General features: G+C 28.1%; 1 protein-coding gene across 1 annotated transcript; it reads right to left on the minus strand.

The window, feature by feature from the left end:
• Positions 1-1,721: 1,721 nt before the first annotated feature.
• LOC107456148 (uncharacterized) lies at positions 1,722-19,566 on the minus strand. Its single transcript, XM_071186272.2, has 10 exons — positions 19,308-19,566; positions 17,044-17,095; positions 16,113-16,171; positions 8,759-8,838; positions 8,002-8,066; positions 7,042-7,115; positions 5,180-5,286; positions 5,016-5,080; positions 3,437-3,528; positions 1,722-2,415 (listed from the first exon to the last, which is right to left on the minus strand). Exons 1-10 carry the CDS (start codon positions 19,375-19,377, stop codon positions 2,252-2,254), a joined length of 828 nt encoding a protein of 275 aa, XP_071042373.2. The 5' UTR covers positions 19,378-19,566; the 3' UTR covers positions 1,722-2,251.
• Positions 19,567-19,723: the final 157 nt, after the last annotated feature.

Below are 19,723 nucleotides of genomic sequence, written 5' to 3' on the forward strand. Positions count from 1 at the left end.
TGCTTTATAGATGTTTATAATTGCGCTTTCTCCCAGAAGTGATCACTAACATGAATCAGTACGTTTATTTTAAAATTCCAAATGATCAGGTGTTGCTTTTCAGTCAGCATCTTCAAAATGAGTATGCTATTAAAATCCATATTTTTTTTTCAAATTAAATCAGCAAAGTCTGGAAGAATGTATGACTGGAGTACTCACATATCCTTTTACATCTTGATTAGCCTGCAAAATTACCAGATTTGAAACCCATAGAACATATATGGAACATGTCAGAGCAGTGTATAAAACACTAAAATCGTCATTATCACAAAATTGTAGATTTGCATATGATTGAACCTTCAGAGAGTGGCTTTAACTAGATGCACAATATACTAGAAAACCTTGTAGACTCACTTTATAAATGAATCCAGATGACTAACTTTGAAATTCATCAAAAGTACAAGCAACCATATTTTGTTAAAGTTATAAAATGCAATAGACTGCGATGGCTCAGACATCTATCCCAATCTTATAATACAAACAAAGTGAAAATTTCACTTTTAGTAATCCCATGGGAAACAGAAAATGAGAAAGATCACCAATTAGATAACTTGTCTAGGTGACGAAGGACTTTCATATAGTAAATACTGAACACTGAGACAGCCTTCTCCCTGGGAATAGGATCAAATGGCAAAGACTAATTAAGATGGCCATGGCTTGTAACAAGCTGTAGTGCCTTGAAAGAAGATGGAGATGACTGTCATGTCTAGCAGTTAAGTTGTTCCGTATAAAATGATGCTTTTAATGATTTTTTTTGGGAAGATTTTGTTTGGTGACCACCAATGAAACTTTTAAAAACTAGTATGAGTTTCATTAGGTCTTTTAAACACCAGATGACATCAATGCATGTTGTTAGTTAGCTTCAAATATTCTACATTTACTTGCAAATGTAAAACACAGTGTAATAATGATTTCTGAAAAATTGACTTATTATTATACTAGTTTCAAATTATTTTTTTATTAAATTGATATTATACTTCTATAAAAAGAACAGATAAGTAAAACAGTGAACAGATATAGAGTACAGATTCCATACTCACCTCCTTTAATAGTATATATTTTAGAATACCTATAAAAAAATTAAGGGAAAAAAGTATACACATTACAACAAATTGCAGTGCAAACAAGATAATAATGTTTAAAAAAATGCTATGTAAATTTTCATTACATCTATATTTATTTATAATTATCATTGCTCCAGGGAAAAAATTTTCATTATCAACATCATTTTATTTTCAATCTCACAAAAAGAAAGAGGACCCTACACGGCAAGAGAAACTTTTCATGACAAATTCTGTTACGTCTCCATTGGTAATTAAAATTATAGAAGATAAACCAAGAGTAAACCAAGAATTTTCAAACATTTTACCCCCACTACTGATTTTTTTTTCTTTTTCAAAAAATCCAAAGGCAAATAAAATATGGTTTGATTACTTCCCTACTGTGTAATCTTCTTACGCCTGCTATAATTTATTTTCAAAAACTTTTTCAGCATTTAAAATTTCATGATTTACTCTTGGTTTACTGATACTCGCTTTTTCTATATTTTAAATTACTTATGTAGGTAAAACAGAGCATGCCATGAAACGATTCTCAGACTGTACAGTGTCATTTTAATGTATACTTAGTAATCAGTATTAAATTGCAATTGTTAAGTTTCAAAATAAAAAAAGTTGCATCCATTTAAAAGCAATGTAATTTATTTCTGCAAAAATAAAAGCTTACAAAACTAAATATGCATTTGAGATAATACATTTATTTATTTACAAAAATATAATATATAAAATAATTCTTAAAATAATAATAAGTAATCCAAAAACAATAAATAACATAAAAAATAATTTTAATATACATGTAACAGGCTATTAAGAGTAGAACTAATAAAAATTATTTGATTAACTAACATATAACTCCATAAAGAAATAAAATAGCTAAGTTGAGATATCTATATCTATCTTAGCATTACACAAAATTTAATTCCTGCAGAGAGAAATAACATCTGAAAATAAAAAGGAAAAAAAGTAAAGCAACACACAAAAAATGTATACTAATGCATAAAAATGCATTAACAAAACATGAAACAAATGTGTCTACATAAATTTTCATGTGTTGCTGCTTATACAAGCAACATAACTTGGCTATAATATTATTTTGTGCATGTCAGAATTGAATAAATAACTCTTAATCACTTAATACATTTTAAAAGACACACTCAAGAAAAAATTTTGAGAGTTTGAGAAGCTCTAAAAGATTTTCCGGGCTCCAGTGAGAAAGGATTGCTCACATAGCCAGCCTCTACACAAATCATATTTTTCCATTCATCATCTCCAAAATCGTCCATTTTTTTAGCATTTTCAATCCAGGGATTCCAAACAACTAAAATAACAAATGAGAATTTATAGGAAGTTTTGTAGTTTAAAAAAACAATAATGCATTGTAACCAACTTATCATTATTTAACAATGTCTTGGTGTACACTGTTGCATATAGTAATTGCACATTGTCACTTGCTATGTAAGCACTCTTATTTGACAATGCATCATGGAACAATGTTGCATAAGATTATAATTCATTGTTACATATTATGCATTATCATTTAACATAAAAAATACATTTTAAATGTGTCTAGATATAAATGCTGATAAAATTTATAATATATATCAGATTAAGAAACATGGCATTTCTTAATGAAGAATGAAAACCAGTTTAAAATACTACAGGGTGCGTAGTCAAATTATTCAACAACAAATAAGCACTTTTCAAGCACTCAAATAATATTTTTAAGCACTGTAAAAAAATCACAATTAGGTAGGATTGGAATGTTTTTGACAATTGGCGGTTTTATCTGGTTTTAACAGTCATGTCAAAAAAAAAAAAAAAAATTTTGGCATTGTTGACAATTGCCGAAATTTTTGAATCATGTAAATTGAATGGCGTTTACATATGCTACGGACTGACGATAGATTAGAAAAATAGATTGGGGTTGAATTAATTGTGAAAACGTTGAATCGAACAATATGGACAGTGTCTTTCAGCATAATTCGTAGCAAAAATCAACATGGTAAAGGAAAAATCTAATTTTGGAAAAGGGAAAATTAAGCACATTTAAAAACACCCAATGAAAAAAGCCCCTTTAAGGGCTTTTAAAAAACGAAAATCGAAAATAAGTACCTTTAAGCACTTTTTAAAAAAACGCTATGCACCCTGTACTAGATACTTTCAAATTAACTAAAAAAACAAAATGAGCTAAAGAACAAATTTCAAAAACAATTATCACCTGTGAAGTAAAACTTTTAAAATACAATGATAGGTTTTAAGTAATGAATATTTAAAAGAAAAAATAATAACATTTTTTTCTCATTCTATGTTTTCATAAAGAAAATGAGAATAATTTTTACCTGTATCTGGTAGATTTACTTTCTGAATTTCCACATTCTGACCCCCTGATACATTTTGAAGCTTATTTGTCAGAGGAGTGTTCTGATAAATCCTGAAAACATAACAAATTATAAAACATAACTTAGCTTTTAAACATTGGAGAACTTTTCATTAAATAATTTAGTTATTTAGACAATTTTAATGTGCTGAAAATAAGTTAAACAAATTTTTATATGTTTTTTTAAAGGAGAAAGAATGTTACTGAATTTATCATGCTTAAATTTATCATACTTAAATTTAAAATCATTACCTATCAACTTAATAAATTGAAAGTTAACTATTTTAACAATAAATAAGATATTCATATTTAAAACTAAGCATTTTCTTAAAATGGAAAGTTTTCCAAACTTTAAAAGAAAAACATTTAAAAATTTTAATTTTTGTCCTAAGAATAAATTAAAATTTAAACTGCTTTAAAAAAAAACCTATGAATAAAAATATAAACTGCCTTTAAAAAAAACTTAAATTATCTCAATAAAGAAAATAATTCTGAATATCTAAAAGCAAGACTTTATAGATATATGTTTAATGAGAAAATCAATTGAAGGAATATTATTTATTAAATACAGGTTTCTAGAAAGAAATTAAACATTTATAATGAAGCATTTTTTAATAAAAAATTAAAATTTATAACAGAATACAAAATAAAACTTCCTAGACCTTGGTGAAAAATTATAACACATCTCATTAAAAATACATTTCCCAATCACAAAAGGCTAATTTTGCTTGAATAATTATTTAGCAATTAGTTTCTTAACTATAAATGCGTAACAATAAATATATTTTAAGAAAATATAAATTTGTTTAATTCTAAACTCAAAAAAGTGAAATAACACTTATGACTACCAAGGTCTAATTTTAATCCAAAAACTGATAAACAATTTGACTCAGTTTAAAAGAACTCATATTCTTAATTGAAGCCAAGTGGCTAAGCAGTAACTCTTCTGAATTTTGTGCCCCAGGTTCGAATTTTTATCCTAGGGCCACACAAGGTTGACTCAGCCTTTTATCCATTTAAGGAGTCAATAAAATGAGAACCACTCATTTAGAGACTAAAAACTAAGGGTTCCACGTTCAGCTGACCACCTAACTAGAACATCTAATCCTGCACCCCAAAGACAAAGTCTAGAAAACTGGGATGGGCACATTAGGCCTTGGCCCTCCATAGGCTGTCGCACCACTGAGTTTACTTTCATTCATTTTTAGTAACAAAAAAATTCAGATAATTTAAGCAATTAATTAATAAAATAATAGATTATGTAATAAATAACATTATGCTTCACATATCACACTTGTAGAACTAGAAAAAAATTACTTTTCTTAATAACACAATGAAACTTTCAAAAAATGAGGTCAGGTGATCAATTTTACTTTTGAAATGTTTAATTGTTACGTAAATATAAATCGAAATTCTTAGTTGTGTCAGAGAACTAAGTTGTGTCTTTGTCTTTGGGGTGCAGGATTAGATGTTCTAGTTAGGTAGTTATAGAAAAAATTACAACACGACTTCTAAAAATACAGTTGAAAAAAAATACTTACCTGTCAGTAAATCCTGAGAGAACCACTTGCTCATTTTCTTCTTTTTCTAAAGAGCCATTGTTTGTCTAATGAAATAAAATAATAGAATAATTAAAATGTCATAAGGGAAAAAGTAATTAAAAATAAAATCTAAGTCACTATGAGTAATATAAAAAAAAAATCACCTTATCAATATAGGTACAGCCTTGCAGACCGATAACTTTACAGTTGAATACATCAGGCGTAGAAAAATATGTATGCAAAAGAAATGTGAAGTTAAAACTTGCATCACCTGAAACGAAATAAAATATTAGAAATGCAGATTACAGAAAAAGCACAAATACTATAAAACATCACTGATATAAGAACTATAAACTATAATAAAAACTATAATAAAATTTTATTTTTAATTACAAAAAAAATGAATTCCCATTTATTATTTATTTTTAATGTCAGTTTCTTTCAAAACAAATTAGCAATGCATTTTCATAATTGTATTTCTTATAAAATGTAACATTTATAGAAAAATTCAAAAATAAACTTGGGAAAAAAAAGACTAAATAATACTGATGTATAAAGAAGAACTTTAAAAATACAGATTTTAACTTATGCAATTATATTAAAACAACAAAAAAAATTTTTAATGAATGTGAATGAAATGAAAAAAGTATGCAAAAGAAATGTGAAAGCAAAACTTCAATCACCTGAAATAAAATAATGTTAAGCAAATGCAGATTGAACTAAAAAAGAAAGGGTGCCATAAAATATCAGAGAAATTAAAAACTTTAAACTGTGAAAAAAACTACTTTAATTACAAGAAAAGGCAAAGTGAATCTCATCCATTAAATTATTATTTCCTTTAAAAGAAATTAGTAATACATCTTCATAACTGGTTTTCTTCTTAAGTGTAGTAGATATTAAAAACCTTAAGAGAAAAAAACTTGGAAAAGAGCTTAAATAATGAGGGTATATAAAAAGTAGAACATAAAAAATACAGATTTTAACATACAAAAAAAATCAAAAATAATGGAAGAACTGAAAACTTTTCTTAAACATTTGCCAAAATTTATAACTTCTACGTAAAATATGAAATGTAACTTGTATATATAGAAATTGTAATAAAAAAATTTAAAGTCCAAAGCTGTTCAAATCTCCTGCAAAAAATCTTTTTTTTCCTCTTAAGTCATAATCTGGTATTGCTTAATCTTAACTCATAATTTTCAAACTGTCAGACTATGAATTTCAAAGAGCAAGGTTCGAGTAAGAAGAACGGTGAGTCAGAGATCAGGAGTTCGAAAAACCACTGAAAGAGGGAGTTCGAACATTTAAAAATAATTTAAAGACAGAATTTGCATAGTATTAATTTTGAGTGTGTAAGTTTTCTACCCTCATTATGCAAATGTTATTTTTTGATTGGATGATAAATATGCTGGTATATATATGACGAATCGAGATTAGATTTGGTGATTTTCATGGTTGTATAGATTGAATTTAGTTACTTCATGTTATGGAGAGTAGAATTCTCTCGAGGATTGTTTTCTTTTATCAGTTACAATTTTTCTTGCTTAATAAAAATTCTTGTTAGTTCAAAGATGACTTTTTCATTATGCTTGCTAAGCATTTTCCACAACGCACTAAACTCTGCCAGCACAAACAAGCTCAACATATAGTCTAAATAATTAGATAATTTACCAGAAAATGCAATTACCTATTTGAGGTCTGATTTTGCATTTACAATTATACCAAATTTTCAGAAGATGATACATTTAAGATTTGAAAACCATAAATCAAATATAATAATGTAAAAGTAAAATAATTAAAATATAATTATGAGCTTTTAACTGACTAGAAATTTAAAGAAAAAAGTCTACACTAAATAAAAGACAATTTCAATTTATTATTAAAACGACACAGTTAAGTTTAAACTAGTATATGAAACAGATCTCAAAATGTATATCGTCATAATGAGGTAGAGATATAAAATTACAGTTGAAACAAATAAAGTATCAATCAAATGAATATAAATTGCTTCCCATTAAAAATATACCTGAATTTGTAATCATGGCCTCCATTTTCAAATCAGATTCAGATGTGAGAATCAGAGTATATTCAAATACAAACCTAAGGATAATAGAAATGACAAAAAAATTTAATGTAACCACTTTTCAAATAAACCATTAATGAGCTTTAAAATTGTAACTTCGAAGGGAAATTTTTTTTCAAAATTTTACTTTTAAAAAATATAATTGGTTTCAATCAGAAACTATACAAGATACATAGAAATGTTACTAAAAGTGTGCTTTGTATATTCTTAGGGGTGTAAAACGTTTGAGACATTTTTGCCTTTCAGGTGATATTCCATTTCTTTACTTTATATATCCTTAACTTTAATGCATACAGTTAATTAGAAAAGATTGTGAAGAATTTAAGTACGTTACATTAAATTTAACTCTTGTTTAAGAACTTTATAGATATTAGCCACCACTTATTATTATTTTGTTTCAACTATTCGAAATTGACTAATTTTTTTACAGTTGTGCTCATTCTTTCGAGCATTCAACTGCTATTATTACCTTCCCTTTATAAATAGATGAATTTCATCAATTCATCTATTTATAAAGAGACTAACATTGAACTAGAAATATTTTACCAGTTTAAGAAAAAAAATTACATCTCAATTCCCAACTTGCTCATGGAAACTAGTCAGTTTAAATTTTCTGTTCAAAAAAATAAAACAAAAACCTTTGTTTACTAAAAATTATCTATAAAACATTAAGAAAGCTAAAGTTACATAAATAACAATAAAAGGTATTTCAATTACATATTTAGTTCCAATAAAATATAACATTCCAACTTTAGAAAAAAATACTGTAATAATAATCTCCTTTAATAAATGAATTAACTTTTTTAAAAATTATATAAGATTGAAAAATAGAATGTTATAAATTACTAACTAATTTAATACATTTAAATGAAACCCTAAATTATAAATGGAAGAGATAATTACTTATGGTTCCACATTGCACGTGATGCCTCAGAGTCTTTTAAAATGAAAGTTACTCTGTCTGTTTCCTACAAGGAATAATAACGAAAAATTTCTAAATAAGTTATCAAAGAAATTAAATACATTTTTAAGATGTGCTCTAATATGAAAAATTTAATATGAAACAAAGAAATTCCAAAAAACCTTGCTCAGAATTTTCAATTTTAAGACTTGTTTTATAAAAAAAATATATAAATTTAGAAAAATAAAATTTATTGGAAAATTACATAACAAAGCAGACTGTAAACAATTGCAAGCAATGTTTGTTAGTATATATTTGATATGAAGCTAAAAATATGAGGGTTCTAGATAGAACTTTCACTATACAATAATTTGTATCAGACAATAAATACATACTGTTAGGATATTTTTGAAACAGTAAAAGAAATTTATGCAATAAAAAGTCCTTTAAAAAGCTCATGGCTTTAACATTAGCAAATTGACTATAACTATCAAACATATAAAAATTGCCTAATAAGCATTAAAAACTAGATTTTTATACTAAACTGCTATGAAAAGAACTATTAAATATGACTTTAAGACAAGCATTTACTTAATGTATAATTGTATAATAACACTTGCAGCTAATACTGTATAAAATTTTAAGTATAATTATGAAAAGGAGAAAAAATAATTAAGGAATATAAATATTGCATATGTTAATAAACTTGAACTGAGTAACATTACTGAGTAAGGTTTAAAATTAATTTCAATTCCTTACTTGTTCATTTTCTTTCACACACCACTTAGAGCGACGTGCAAACCCATGCTGTGGACCACACTCCCATGGACCAAATTGAGCTAATTTAAATAAAATACACTTATGATAAATTTCCTTAAATTTCAAAGATTTTTCAACAATTAAGGGTTAAGTAGGGTTTAAGATGTAAGGGTTAAGTATTTTAATACAGTTAAGTACTAACATAACTTCCCCTATTATCCAAGTGTAAAAAATTTATAACTGGAAATTGCTATATTGAAATTGCACATAAATATGGTAATTATTTATTTATTAGTATAATAATGACAAACATATGCTATACTTAAAAAGAAATTGAAAACTTACAGAATGATCAATAATAATACAACATATTTTTTTTTAAATAATTTAATTATACCATATAAAACAATAAACTAAAAAATTATAATGAAAAAATTATATTTTGGTAATAAGCAAGTATTTTTACATAATACGTTGAAAGAGCTGAAAGTTTACACTAAATCAAAAAGTAGTGAATACCATACATTTTAACTGAAAAATATAAGAGTAAAAGGAATTAACATCTTCTAAAAGGAGAGACTTAAACTTTTAAACAAGTAAATGATAAACTTATAGTATTTTCTAAATAAACATTTACAAAATCTGATAATACAACCTTTTAAATAAATGCTTATGAAGTGTTATAAAGGATGATGGAACATTCTCTTTTAATTACTCATACTATATAGTTCATAATGAATTATGTTTAACTATAGATTCATTAGTGACTACCTAGAATAACAATCTAGGCAGCATTTCTATTCCTTTATTTAAAGGGTATTTACCTGGAGAGAAAAAAACTTTAATATTTTTTTTTAAACTTTTATCAAATGATTAATTGTCCATGAAAGTAGGCTATTTCAAAAGTTCACACGAACTCTATATTTGATTGTCTTGCGAAAAAGAAATTTAGTCACTCATAGTCATGAACAACTCAGGTCAGATATTCTAATGGATGTTAAAATAATATTATGTCTATAGAATATAAAACAGGACATCATATATTAATCAACAATGGGAAGTTTGCTGTAATGGGGTCATAATAAAGAGCATAGACTGTATAAAGAGTTTAACACATTTATCATCCAACAGTAAACAAGTATTTTTGGGAATTTCAAAAGTACGTAAAAAAATACTCATACAAAAAAGCTAAAATTCATCAAATTTTACAAAATATTGAAGAATTAAAACATGAGAAATGCAAAAGAGTATGGTCCATAAAATAAAATAAATATTTGTTATATGTAATGTTCATAATTTTTTCCCAGATTAAAGAAATTTTAATTGAAATGTGTCTGGCCTTATGTGAGTATAAAGCAAATATAAATGTGAGTATAAACAAACACCTCTAAAATTGTTTTGCTCATAACAATAACTGTTGGCGCCTCTATCGGCTTTGGCTTCGTTTATCTTTTCATTTGGCGAAAAGAAGAGCTCTTGTTGTTTTTGCTTTTGATATCGTCGGACGTCTTCAAATGGCGTCATTCATCGTTTGTTAATAAATTGTTAAATAGTTATCGTTTGTACTTAATCATTCGCAAATACAGTCCGCATATCGACCCCCTCAACATGTTCCTGTCTACCCGGAGTTCAAACCTGATATAATTTCGAAAATATTAATTTTGATCAACTTTCGTTTTCGTTTCGTCATAACTTCGTTTTTGGATTTCGTTTTGATACATTTTTGATTTGCAAAAATGACTGACACTGAGGAACAATATGAAAAGAGCTTAAAACAATTGAATCGTCGTCGTGGTAGCTCTAAAAGCAAAATAACTAGGTTGGAAAGCTTTATTTCTACAAATGGAAATGAGGCTGATTGTCTAGAACTGCAATCTCGTATCGATAGCATAGGATTAATTCTTCAAGAAATTGAAGTTTTAAAACTGGATTATTATTCAATTTTGAAGGATGAAGAATTAGAAGCTTATCAATCCCATTTTGATGAAATGGAAGAACAAATAGAATCCTGCAAGGTAAGCTTACAAAGACTTTTTCATTCAAGAAGTTCTAATATTTCTCATTTGCATAACAATGAACAATTAAGTACTAGTAAAATAAATGTTAAATTGCCAGACATTTGCTTGCCTTGTTTTGATGGAAAAATCGAAAATTGGAATAACTTTAAGCTTCAATTTGATAGTTTGATAACTGAAAATCAGTCTTTAAATAGCATGCAGAAATTATTTTATTTGCGTTCAGCTTTAAAAGGTGACGCTAAATATATTGAAACGCCAGAAGATACTTTTGAATCCTTGATGAAAATCCTAAAAGAAAGATTTGAAAATACTCGTTTAATTGTAAACAATTATATCTCGAACATTTTGAATTTTGAAAAAATTTCTGTTGAATCTTATAAAGAATTGAGACATTTAATTGATACTTTAAATAAAAGTTTAAGAGGTTTAAAATTAATGAAATTGGAAAGTAATGATCTTGTTGAACAATTAATAATTAACATAACTGTTCAAAAATTGGATAAGGAAAGTCGCAAACAGTATGAAATGAGTTTAACTTCTACTGAACTTCCAAAATTCAATACATTTATGGAATTTATTCAAAAAAGATGTCAAACATTAGAAAATCTTCAGGGAAACTTTTTTGTGAACAAAGCTAAGAATATTCAACATCAAAACAAAGCACGCAACTTTGTTGTGAAATCGAATTGCAATAAATGTCATTTGTGTTCAAAGGACCATTTAATTTACAACTGTCCCTCTTTTTTAAAAATGTCACCAATACTCAGATTTGATGTTGTTAAGAAAAATAATCTGTGCATTAATTGTTTAAATGCATCACATAAACTGAATTCCTGTCCATCGAAATTTACATGCAAATTCTGTCAAGCTAAGCATAATTCCTTATTGCATCGCAAGGAAAATAATTTTCGCCTAACGGAGATTCATTCGGAATCTCTAATAGAGCAAGAATCGCAGGCGCCAGTCTGTAATCCAACTTCTCAGGACATAAATAATATTTCGAATGATACTTTAATATCTCATGTGTTCGCTACTACAAACACTTGTAGAAATAAAAACATAATTCTCGCAACGGCTCTAGCTTGGATATGGAATCCTGTGAGTAACTGTTTCGTTCAAGGACGTTTATTGTTGGATAGTGGAAGTATGGTAAACATTATGACTTCGGATTTCGCAAACAAAATCGAATTGAAAAAAGAAAGAATAAATATTCCAATAAGTGGGTTAGGAGGAAATGAAACAAATGTTAAATATAAATTGAATGCTCTTGTTTCTAATAAAGATTCATCGTTTTCGCTTCGCACTGAATTTTTAGTAGTCAATAAAATTACGGATTTAATTCCATCTAACACTTTGAATTTGCAGAACATTATTATTCCCAATCATTTAATATTAGCTGATCCCTCTTTCGCTAAGGCTGGAAAAATTGATATGATCTTAGGTGCTGAACATTTTTTTGAAATCATTAAAGAAAATAAATATCGCACTTCAGAAAACTTAACATTTCAAGATTCTGTTTTTGGTTTTATTGCTGGTGGTTCATATAAATCCAAAAACCCCAAACATTATTGTAATTTAGTTTATCGTGCAGAAAACATTGAAAATAGCATTAAGAAATTTTGGGAAATTGAAGAAATAGATAATTCCCGAATTTTGAGTGATGAAGAAGCATTTTGCGAAAGTCACTTTCAAAAGAATCATAAAAGAGTAGAAAGCGGTCGTTACATGGTCAAAATGCCTATTCGTGAGGAAGCGCTGGAAACTATAGGAGAATCTCGTTATATAGCTCAGAAACGCTTGAATCAGACCGTGAGAAGATTGAACACCAATCCTGAAAGGAAGAAACTTTATTGTGAATTCGTAAATGAATACGAAAATTTAAATCATATGGAAAAGGTTGTAGATGGTGTTTCACCTTCTTTATCATATTACATGCCACATCATGGCATTTTTCGCCCGGACAAAACTTCTACAAAACTAAGAGTCGTATTTAATGCCTCTACGCCTACATCGACAGGACAAAGCTTAAATGACATATTGTTAACCGGAGAAGTGAGAGAAAACGTTTTTGATTTGATTGTTCGATTTCGAAAACACAAGATTGCCTTAACAGCTGATATTAGGAAGATGTTTCGTCAAATATTAATCGATCCGTCTCAAAGAGATTTATTGAGAATTTTGTGGAAAACTCAAGAAGACGAAGTGCCTACAGTATTCAGAATGAATACAATTACGTATGGAACAAAAAACGCTCCATTTCTGGCCATCAGAACATTGAAGCAGTTAGCGATGGATGAACAGTTGAATTACCCTCTTGCTTCAGAAGTTGTTCTTTCTGATTTATACATGGACGATGTAGTTACTGGATCAACAGATCTTGAATCGGCTTTAGAGTTAAAGACTCAATTGGTAAAAATGTTTGATAGTTGTGGCATGACATTGCACAAATGGAACTCGAATTCCAGGGACTTGATCAATGACAGCAACTTTAACGAAGACTTCTCTTTCGAGACTGAAGAATCTACTAAAACACTAGGTATAATTTGGCAACCGGGACAAAATAAGTTCACTTTCAAAGTATGCGTGTCCCAGCAATCAACCTATACCAAACGAGATGTATTGTCAGTCATTGCTAGATTGTATGATCCAATTGGCTTTCTTGGACCCGTCATCAGTAGAGCTAAGATAATGCTTCAAAAACTTTGGACTCAAAACCTTAATTGGGATGACACTTTGCCGGATCACATTGCTCTAGAATGGAATCGTTTTGTCAGTAACCTGAAAGCTTTAGAGAACATTCGAATCGACAGATATGTTCTAACCTCTAAAGTTAGGAAAATTGCTCTCGTTGGATTTGCTGATGCTTCCACTTTGGCGTACGGAGCTGTGATATATCTTTATCCTGACAGTTCTAACTCTGCCTTTAAAATCCTAGCCAGTAAATCTAGAATTGCACCTCTAAAAATAATATCCGTACCTCGTTTGGAGTTATGTGCATGCCTTTTACTTGCTAAGTTAGTTCAAAAAGTTATAGCTGCTTTAAGAATGGATATCAAAGAGGTCACTTTATTTTCAGACTCTACCATCGCATTGGCTTGGATTAACTCTTCTCCGCACCAATTAAAAACATTTGTTGGAAATCGTGTATCCAAAATTCAAACACTTTCAAATAATTTTCACTGGAGACATATACCATCTGAGGAGAATCCTGCTGACTTGATTTCGCGAGGAATCGATCCTTCCGAATTGGTGTCACTGGACTTGTGGTTTTCTGGACCATCGAATTTAGACATTCAACCAACAGATCAACAATCCATTGAAATTTTGAACAGTGAACTTTATGAGCTTGAACTTAAAAAATCATCGAATATAACTCTTACTTTGTCTTCCAACTCAGACTTTGTTAATAGTTTTCTCACTTTAAGTAATAATTTTGTAAAACTAATTCGTATTTTGAGTTACATTTATAGGTTCATTTCTAATTGTCGGAAACAGGAAAGGATGTTTGGTCCCATCACTAGAGAGGAACTTCAGCATGCAAAGCTTTCTCTAGTAAAGTTAGTACAGGTAATTTTATTTAGGAAGGAGATACATGCATTAAAAAATAAAAAAAGATTGAAGGACAGCCACGTAAGTAATTTAAATCCTTTTCTTGATTCTAATGGTTTAGTTAGAGTAGGAGGCAGAATCAACAATTCGAATTTATCTTATGATCAAAAGCACCCATTGCTAATTCCAAGAGATCATAAAATAACTACTTTAATTTTCCAGTATTTTCATTTAAAAAATTTGCACGTTGGTGCGCAAACTTTGCTTCATTGTGTTAGACAAGAGTTTTGGCCCCTGAATGGTAGGAACACTGCTCGAAAAATCGTTCACGATTGCATAACATGTTTCAAAGCCAAACCTAAGATAGAACAGCAAATTATGGCTTCTTTACCGAAAGAAAGAGTTACCATAAGCCCCCCTTTTTCAAAAACAGGCACCGACTTATGCGGTCCCTTTCTTATTAAATATAAAAATCAGCGGAAGGGAATCTTAAACAAAATCTATGTTGTAATTTTTGTATGTTTAATTACTCGTGCCATTCATTTGGAAATAGTAAGTGATTTGACAGCAGAAGCATTAATTGCCACCCTTAAAAGGTTTTTCGCGAGAAGAGGTCTGCCTTCTATTATATTTTCTGATAATGCCACAAATTATACTGGTGCTCAATCAGAATTGAGAAAATTGCATGATCTTGTTAAAAATTCAGAAAATCTGTCTTCTTACTTATCCCATGAATTCGTTGTTTGGAAATTTATTCCTCCCAGATCGCCAAATTTTGGTGGCATTTGGGAGGCGGGAGTTAAATCTTTTAAGCACCATTTGAAAAGAACTATTGGAAACTCTAAATTAACATTAGAGGAATTTTTAACGGTTATAAACCAAATTGAAGGTGTATTAAACAGTAGACCACTTTTTCCCCTTTCTTCGGACCCCAATGATTTTGAGACCCTAACTCCCAGTCATTTTTTAATTGGGCGACCCATAAACAGTATTCCGGAATTTCCTGTTGCAGACATTCCTGATAATCGACTCTCTCGGTGGCAAAAGATACAAAAAATCAATCAAACTATTTGGAAAAAATGGTCAAGAGATTATCTAAATAATTTACAGCAAAGAAGTAAATGGTTATTCGAAAAAAACAATGTTAAACCAGGAACACTAGTTTTAATTAAAGAAGATAATCTACCCCTTTGTTCATGGATTATTGGTCGTATCCACGAGGTTATCCCAGGAAATGATGGAAAAATTCGAGTTGTTATTGTAAAAACTGCACAAGGTTTCTTTAAACGCAGCATATCAAATATATGCGTTTTACCTATCAATGAGCCTACTAGTAATTAGTTTACATGTTTATTTTTTTCATTGTTGTCATAAAGAATGTGATTGTATGCATTTAGTTTGCTTGTGAAAAATATTATGTTATTTGGTTATTTAGTCATAAATTTTTAGAACTCTTTTTTTTTATCATTTGCATTATAAATTGTCATTTATTGTTGTATATGTATTTGTTTGAAATGGATATTTCAAAGCCGGGCGGTATGTTGGCGCCTCTATCGGCTTTGGCTTCGTTTATCTTTTCATTTGGCGAAAAGAAGAGCTCTTGTTGTTTTTGCTTTTGATATCGTCGGACGTCTTCAAATGGCGTCATTCATCGTTTGTTAATAAATTGTTAAATAGTTATCGTTTGTACTTAATCATTCGCAAATACAGTCCGCATATCGACCCCCTCAACAATAACTTTGAATTAAAAAAAAAAAAAAGATTCAATAACCATTTAAGTCACTTACGAAAGATAACAGGAACTCCGCCTCTTATTGGTTTTTGTCCATCAAGCTTGGAATTCTTGCTAAAAACAAAATATGAGAAGTAGGCATTAACCGAGTTACAAAACTGAGAATAACAAAAAAAATAGGACAATTACAGAACACTTCATTTTTAACTAATTTTAATGGTTAATTTACTTATTATAAAAGAAAAATAACTTATCATAAAAGAAAAAAAAGTCATTTGATTTTTCCTAATTTTGAATAAATGAGTATACATGTTAAAAATATGCAATAACAATCAAACTATATTGAAATAGTAATAATTTATTAAATTAAATTTATTAAATCCCACTCAGAAACCTAAGGAATTCAAACTGATAAATACACAAATTGACATACAATGTTTTTTAATTATGAAAAATTTTGCAAAGTACAGACAAATTTTTTGACAAAAAAATGTCCTGCCTGAATTTCCCTTAAAACCTCACTCACATCATTACACATATTCTGCTGCTCAACAAAGTAATAACAACAAATATTGAGAATCAAAAGAAAAAAATATAGTATAAGAGATCAGTCAATTACTGGCAACCACTTAAGTTTTACTTAATCTAAAATATATGTCTAAATTATGACATCAAAGAATTAAAATCAACATTTAGAGTGATAATAACAAACTACTCATAGCTATTAACTATAATTTAAACTGAACAGTTATAATATAGCTGATCATATTGATCTTAAAATACTGAGAGTACCATGTTTTTAGAAAAATCAATTAATAGTTTAAATAATTTTGGCTAAATTTTTTATACATATGATATGTAATATTAATCATTACTAAGTTTTTGGCAGTTTTGGTCAGATTTAGATACTTTCGACAGGTTTTTGGCGTGTGATGTCAAAAGCCCAACACTGAAATTAATATTTATTAACTTTGCCAGTTACTAACCTTACAAAGAGAACTTCTTTTCCAAAAGGTTTCCAAGATGTTAATGTTGCACCTAAAAAAATTGAATAATATCACAATATAAAGAGATTAAAACTTTTTTCAACAGTTTAAACTTTGAGCGCACTTTCAAAACCAGTAGCAGCAATTTACAGAGTCAATCTGAAGCGTTTTTTCAGAAATTCGAATTTATCTGCCATTTTCAATTTTACACGGTCATACTTTAGCTTTGTCGAAGATGAGAAAAAATAGATGCTTATACAAAGCCCAATAAAAATAACAGAAAGGTTTAACTTGCAAATGATAATATTAAAATAAAATATTTTAATTTTTAATGGAAGAAATTAACACAATTACAGTTTAAAGTGTTCTAATTTGGGTAGGATATGAAAAATTTCTTTAAATGAAATTCATTATTATAGCAGCACAGGTACTTTGTGGACAAATAGAATAAACAGAAAAATAAACATTTAAGTGTCTTTTTTTTTGTAGCAATAATTTTTTTAATGGAAAATTATTTCTTATTTTTCCTAAGTGAATGCAGAAAATTCTTTTATTTATTGTTTTATCTTAAATTTTTAGCCCTTAATGGTTTTTCATACTATTAATTTTTCTCCCTAGATGCTCTTTTTAAAAAAAATCAGGATTGGAAAATTATCTGTAAACATTACGATAATCAGCAACACTTGCGGCTGTCCTGGAAGATTTGTGCTACCAAGCTTATAAATAGAATTACTTTCATAACTTCTAGTACTACTTGAAAAGAAAAAAAAAGGAAAGAAACAAGAAAATATTTTTTACGGCAAAAGATACACCTAAACTGAAGAATTTAATAAAGCACTATTGAATTTATAACCAATATTTTGCCCTTGCCCCAGGATATAATTTCCTTAAATCTATAGTTATATACAGTGCAGAAAAAAAAACATCCTGAATAACTTTGGATCTATTGATAGGATCTTCATGTTCTAGGACTCAATTGTAATGGTGCAAGGGGTGGACTTCAAATATGCTAATTAATTAGTACAGAAGATATTTCAAGTTACGAATTCAAACACAAAAATGTACTTTCTTTAAATAAACATACCTTTTTTTTCGAATTGAATATCCAACTTTAAAAATATAGAAGGTAGCCAAAATTTGGAAAAAGTTATCCCAATAGCTTAGTCAGAAGATAAGTTTAAAGTTAGGACTAATTATCATTAACGTTATGTCCTTTTTTGCTAATTTTGTGAATAATATCTCAAAATAAAATTTTGCACACAATTTGAAAATTCATTCATCCAGTGATAATTCCATATCAAAATTAATTTTAGAAATTATTTATTATGTTTTCTCACTTAAGTTAATATTGGTACAAAAATTTTGAGCTGTAATGTATGCAAATTTTTACATAATTATAACGAATGTAATTTTTTATTGCAAAATACAGTTAGAACGATCTCAGTCAGTTATTAAAAAATCAAATTTTAAATGTCAAAGTATTTTAAAACTTGATTTCTCCGGAACTATTGGTTCCAATTTTGTATTTTGCCAAATAAAATTACATTATTTAAAATTATGCAAAAATTTGTATTACAATTCAAAAATGTTTTGATTATTACTAAAAAAATTAATTGTTATTAAAAGTTATTTTTTGCACGGAATTATCTGAAATAAACGATTTTTTTGTGATTGTGTACAAATATTTTTCAATATTATTCAAAAAATATTCAATTTCAAGGTATGCAAATTTTTGCATAATTTTAAAGAATGTAGTTTTATAGACCACAATACAAAATTTGAATGAATCAAGATGGTGACCCAGTACGTGAAGGTACAGTTATTAGATCAAAAGTAATTCAAGGAGTTTATTTTTCCCGAACTGCACACATTATTAAATATTCAAGTAAGCGAGAAAAAAATTTATTAGTTTTAATAAAATTTTTACTTCAGATCAACATGAATTTTCATTTTTTCCCCATTATTAATAGAAAGTTTTACTTTTGACACATATCAAATTAATCCCATTTAGTTATTTATTAGGACATAAGTTTCATTTTTAAATATTTTTTTTACGGTAAGCATAAACATCATAACACATTTTACAAGCAGTAAAATGAAGCAGTAGGTAATAAGAGTAGGGTGAGAATTTCAAATAGTTAAAAGGATTTCAATTAGAATCAATAAAATTAAATAAAATAACAGAAGTAAACTAAAAAAACAATAATAAATAAAAAAAATTCAGGTTCAAAAATGCTGAAACAAGCCACAAGTAATATATATACCATATAAATAAATTGTAGCTGATGAGTTTTCTTTTTTGATTGTTATCATTTCCTCAGACTTGTCAGACATTTTTCCAACAAAAATTTCACAAAATTTAAACTAACTCTAAGAACTTAAATATTCGGAAAAATGAACGCTTATCTAAAAGTTGTCTTGACCTACAAAACAAATGGATAGTACGTTTTTTTAATAAGCATACATTTTAATTAGACCGAAACTACTTTTGCCAATCACTAAAAATCCAACCTGTTGATAATTGAAAATGATATAAAGGAAAGAAAAGTATATTATTTTACGTTTTTAGCTTGTAACTTTCTTTGACAATAAAAACAGAAGTAGAGCCTCGTTCCGCTTTTGCAATTCATAATCTGACTTTGATTCAATCGGTTGGTTTTGTTTATTCAAAACACGTTTG

The sequence above is a fragment of the Parasteatoda tepidariorum genome, chromosome 9, assembly GCF_982258835.1.
Source record: "Parasteatoda tepidariorum strain Cologne lab strain chromosome 9, Ptep-v5.0, whole genome shotgun sequence".
NCBI classification, from domain to species: domain Eukaryota; kingdom Metazoa; phylum Arthropoda; class Arachnida; order Araneae; family Theridiidae; genus Parasteatoda; species Parasteatoda tepidariorum.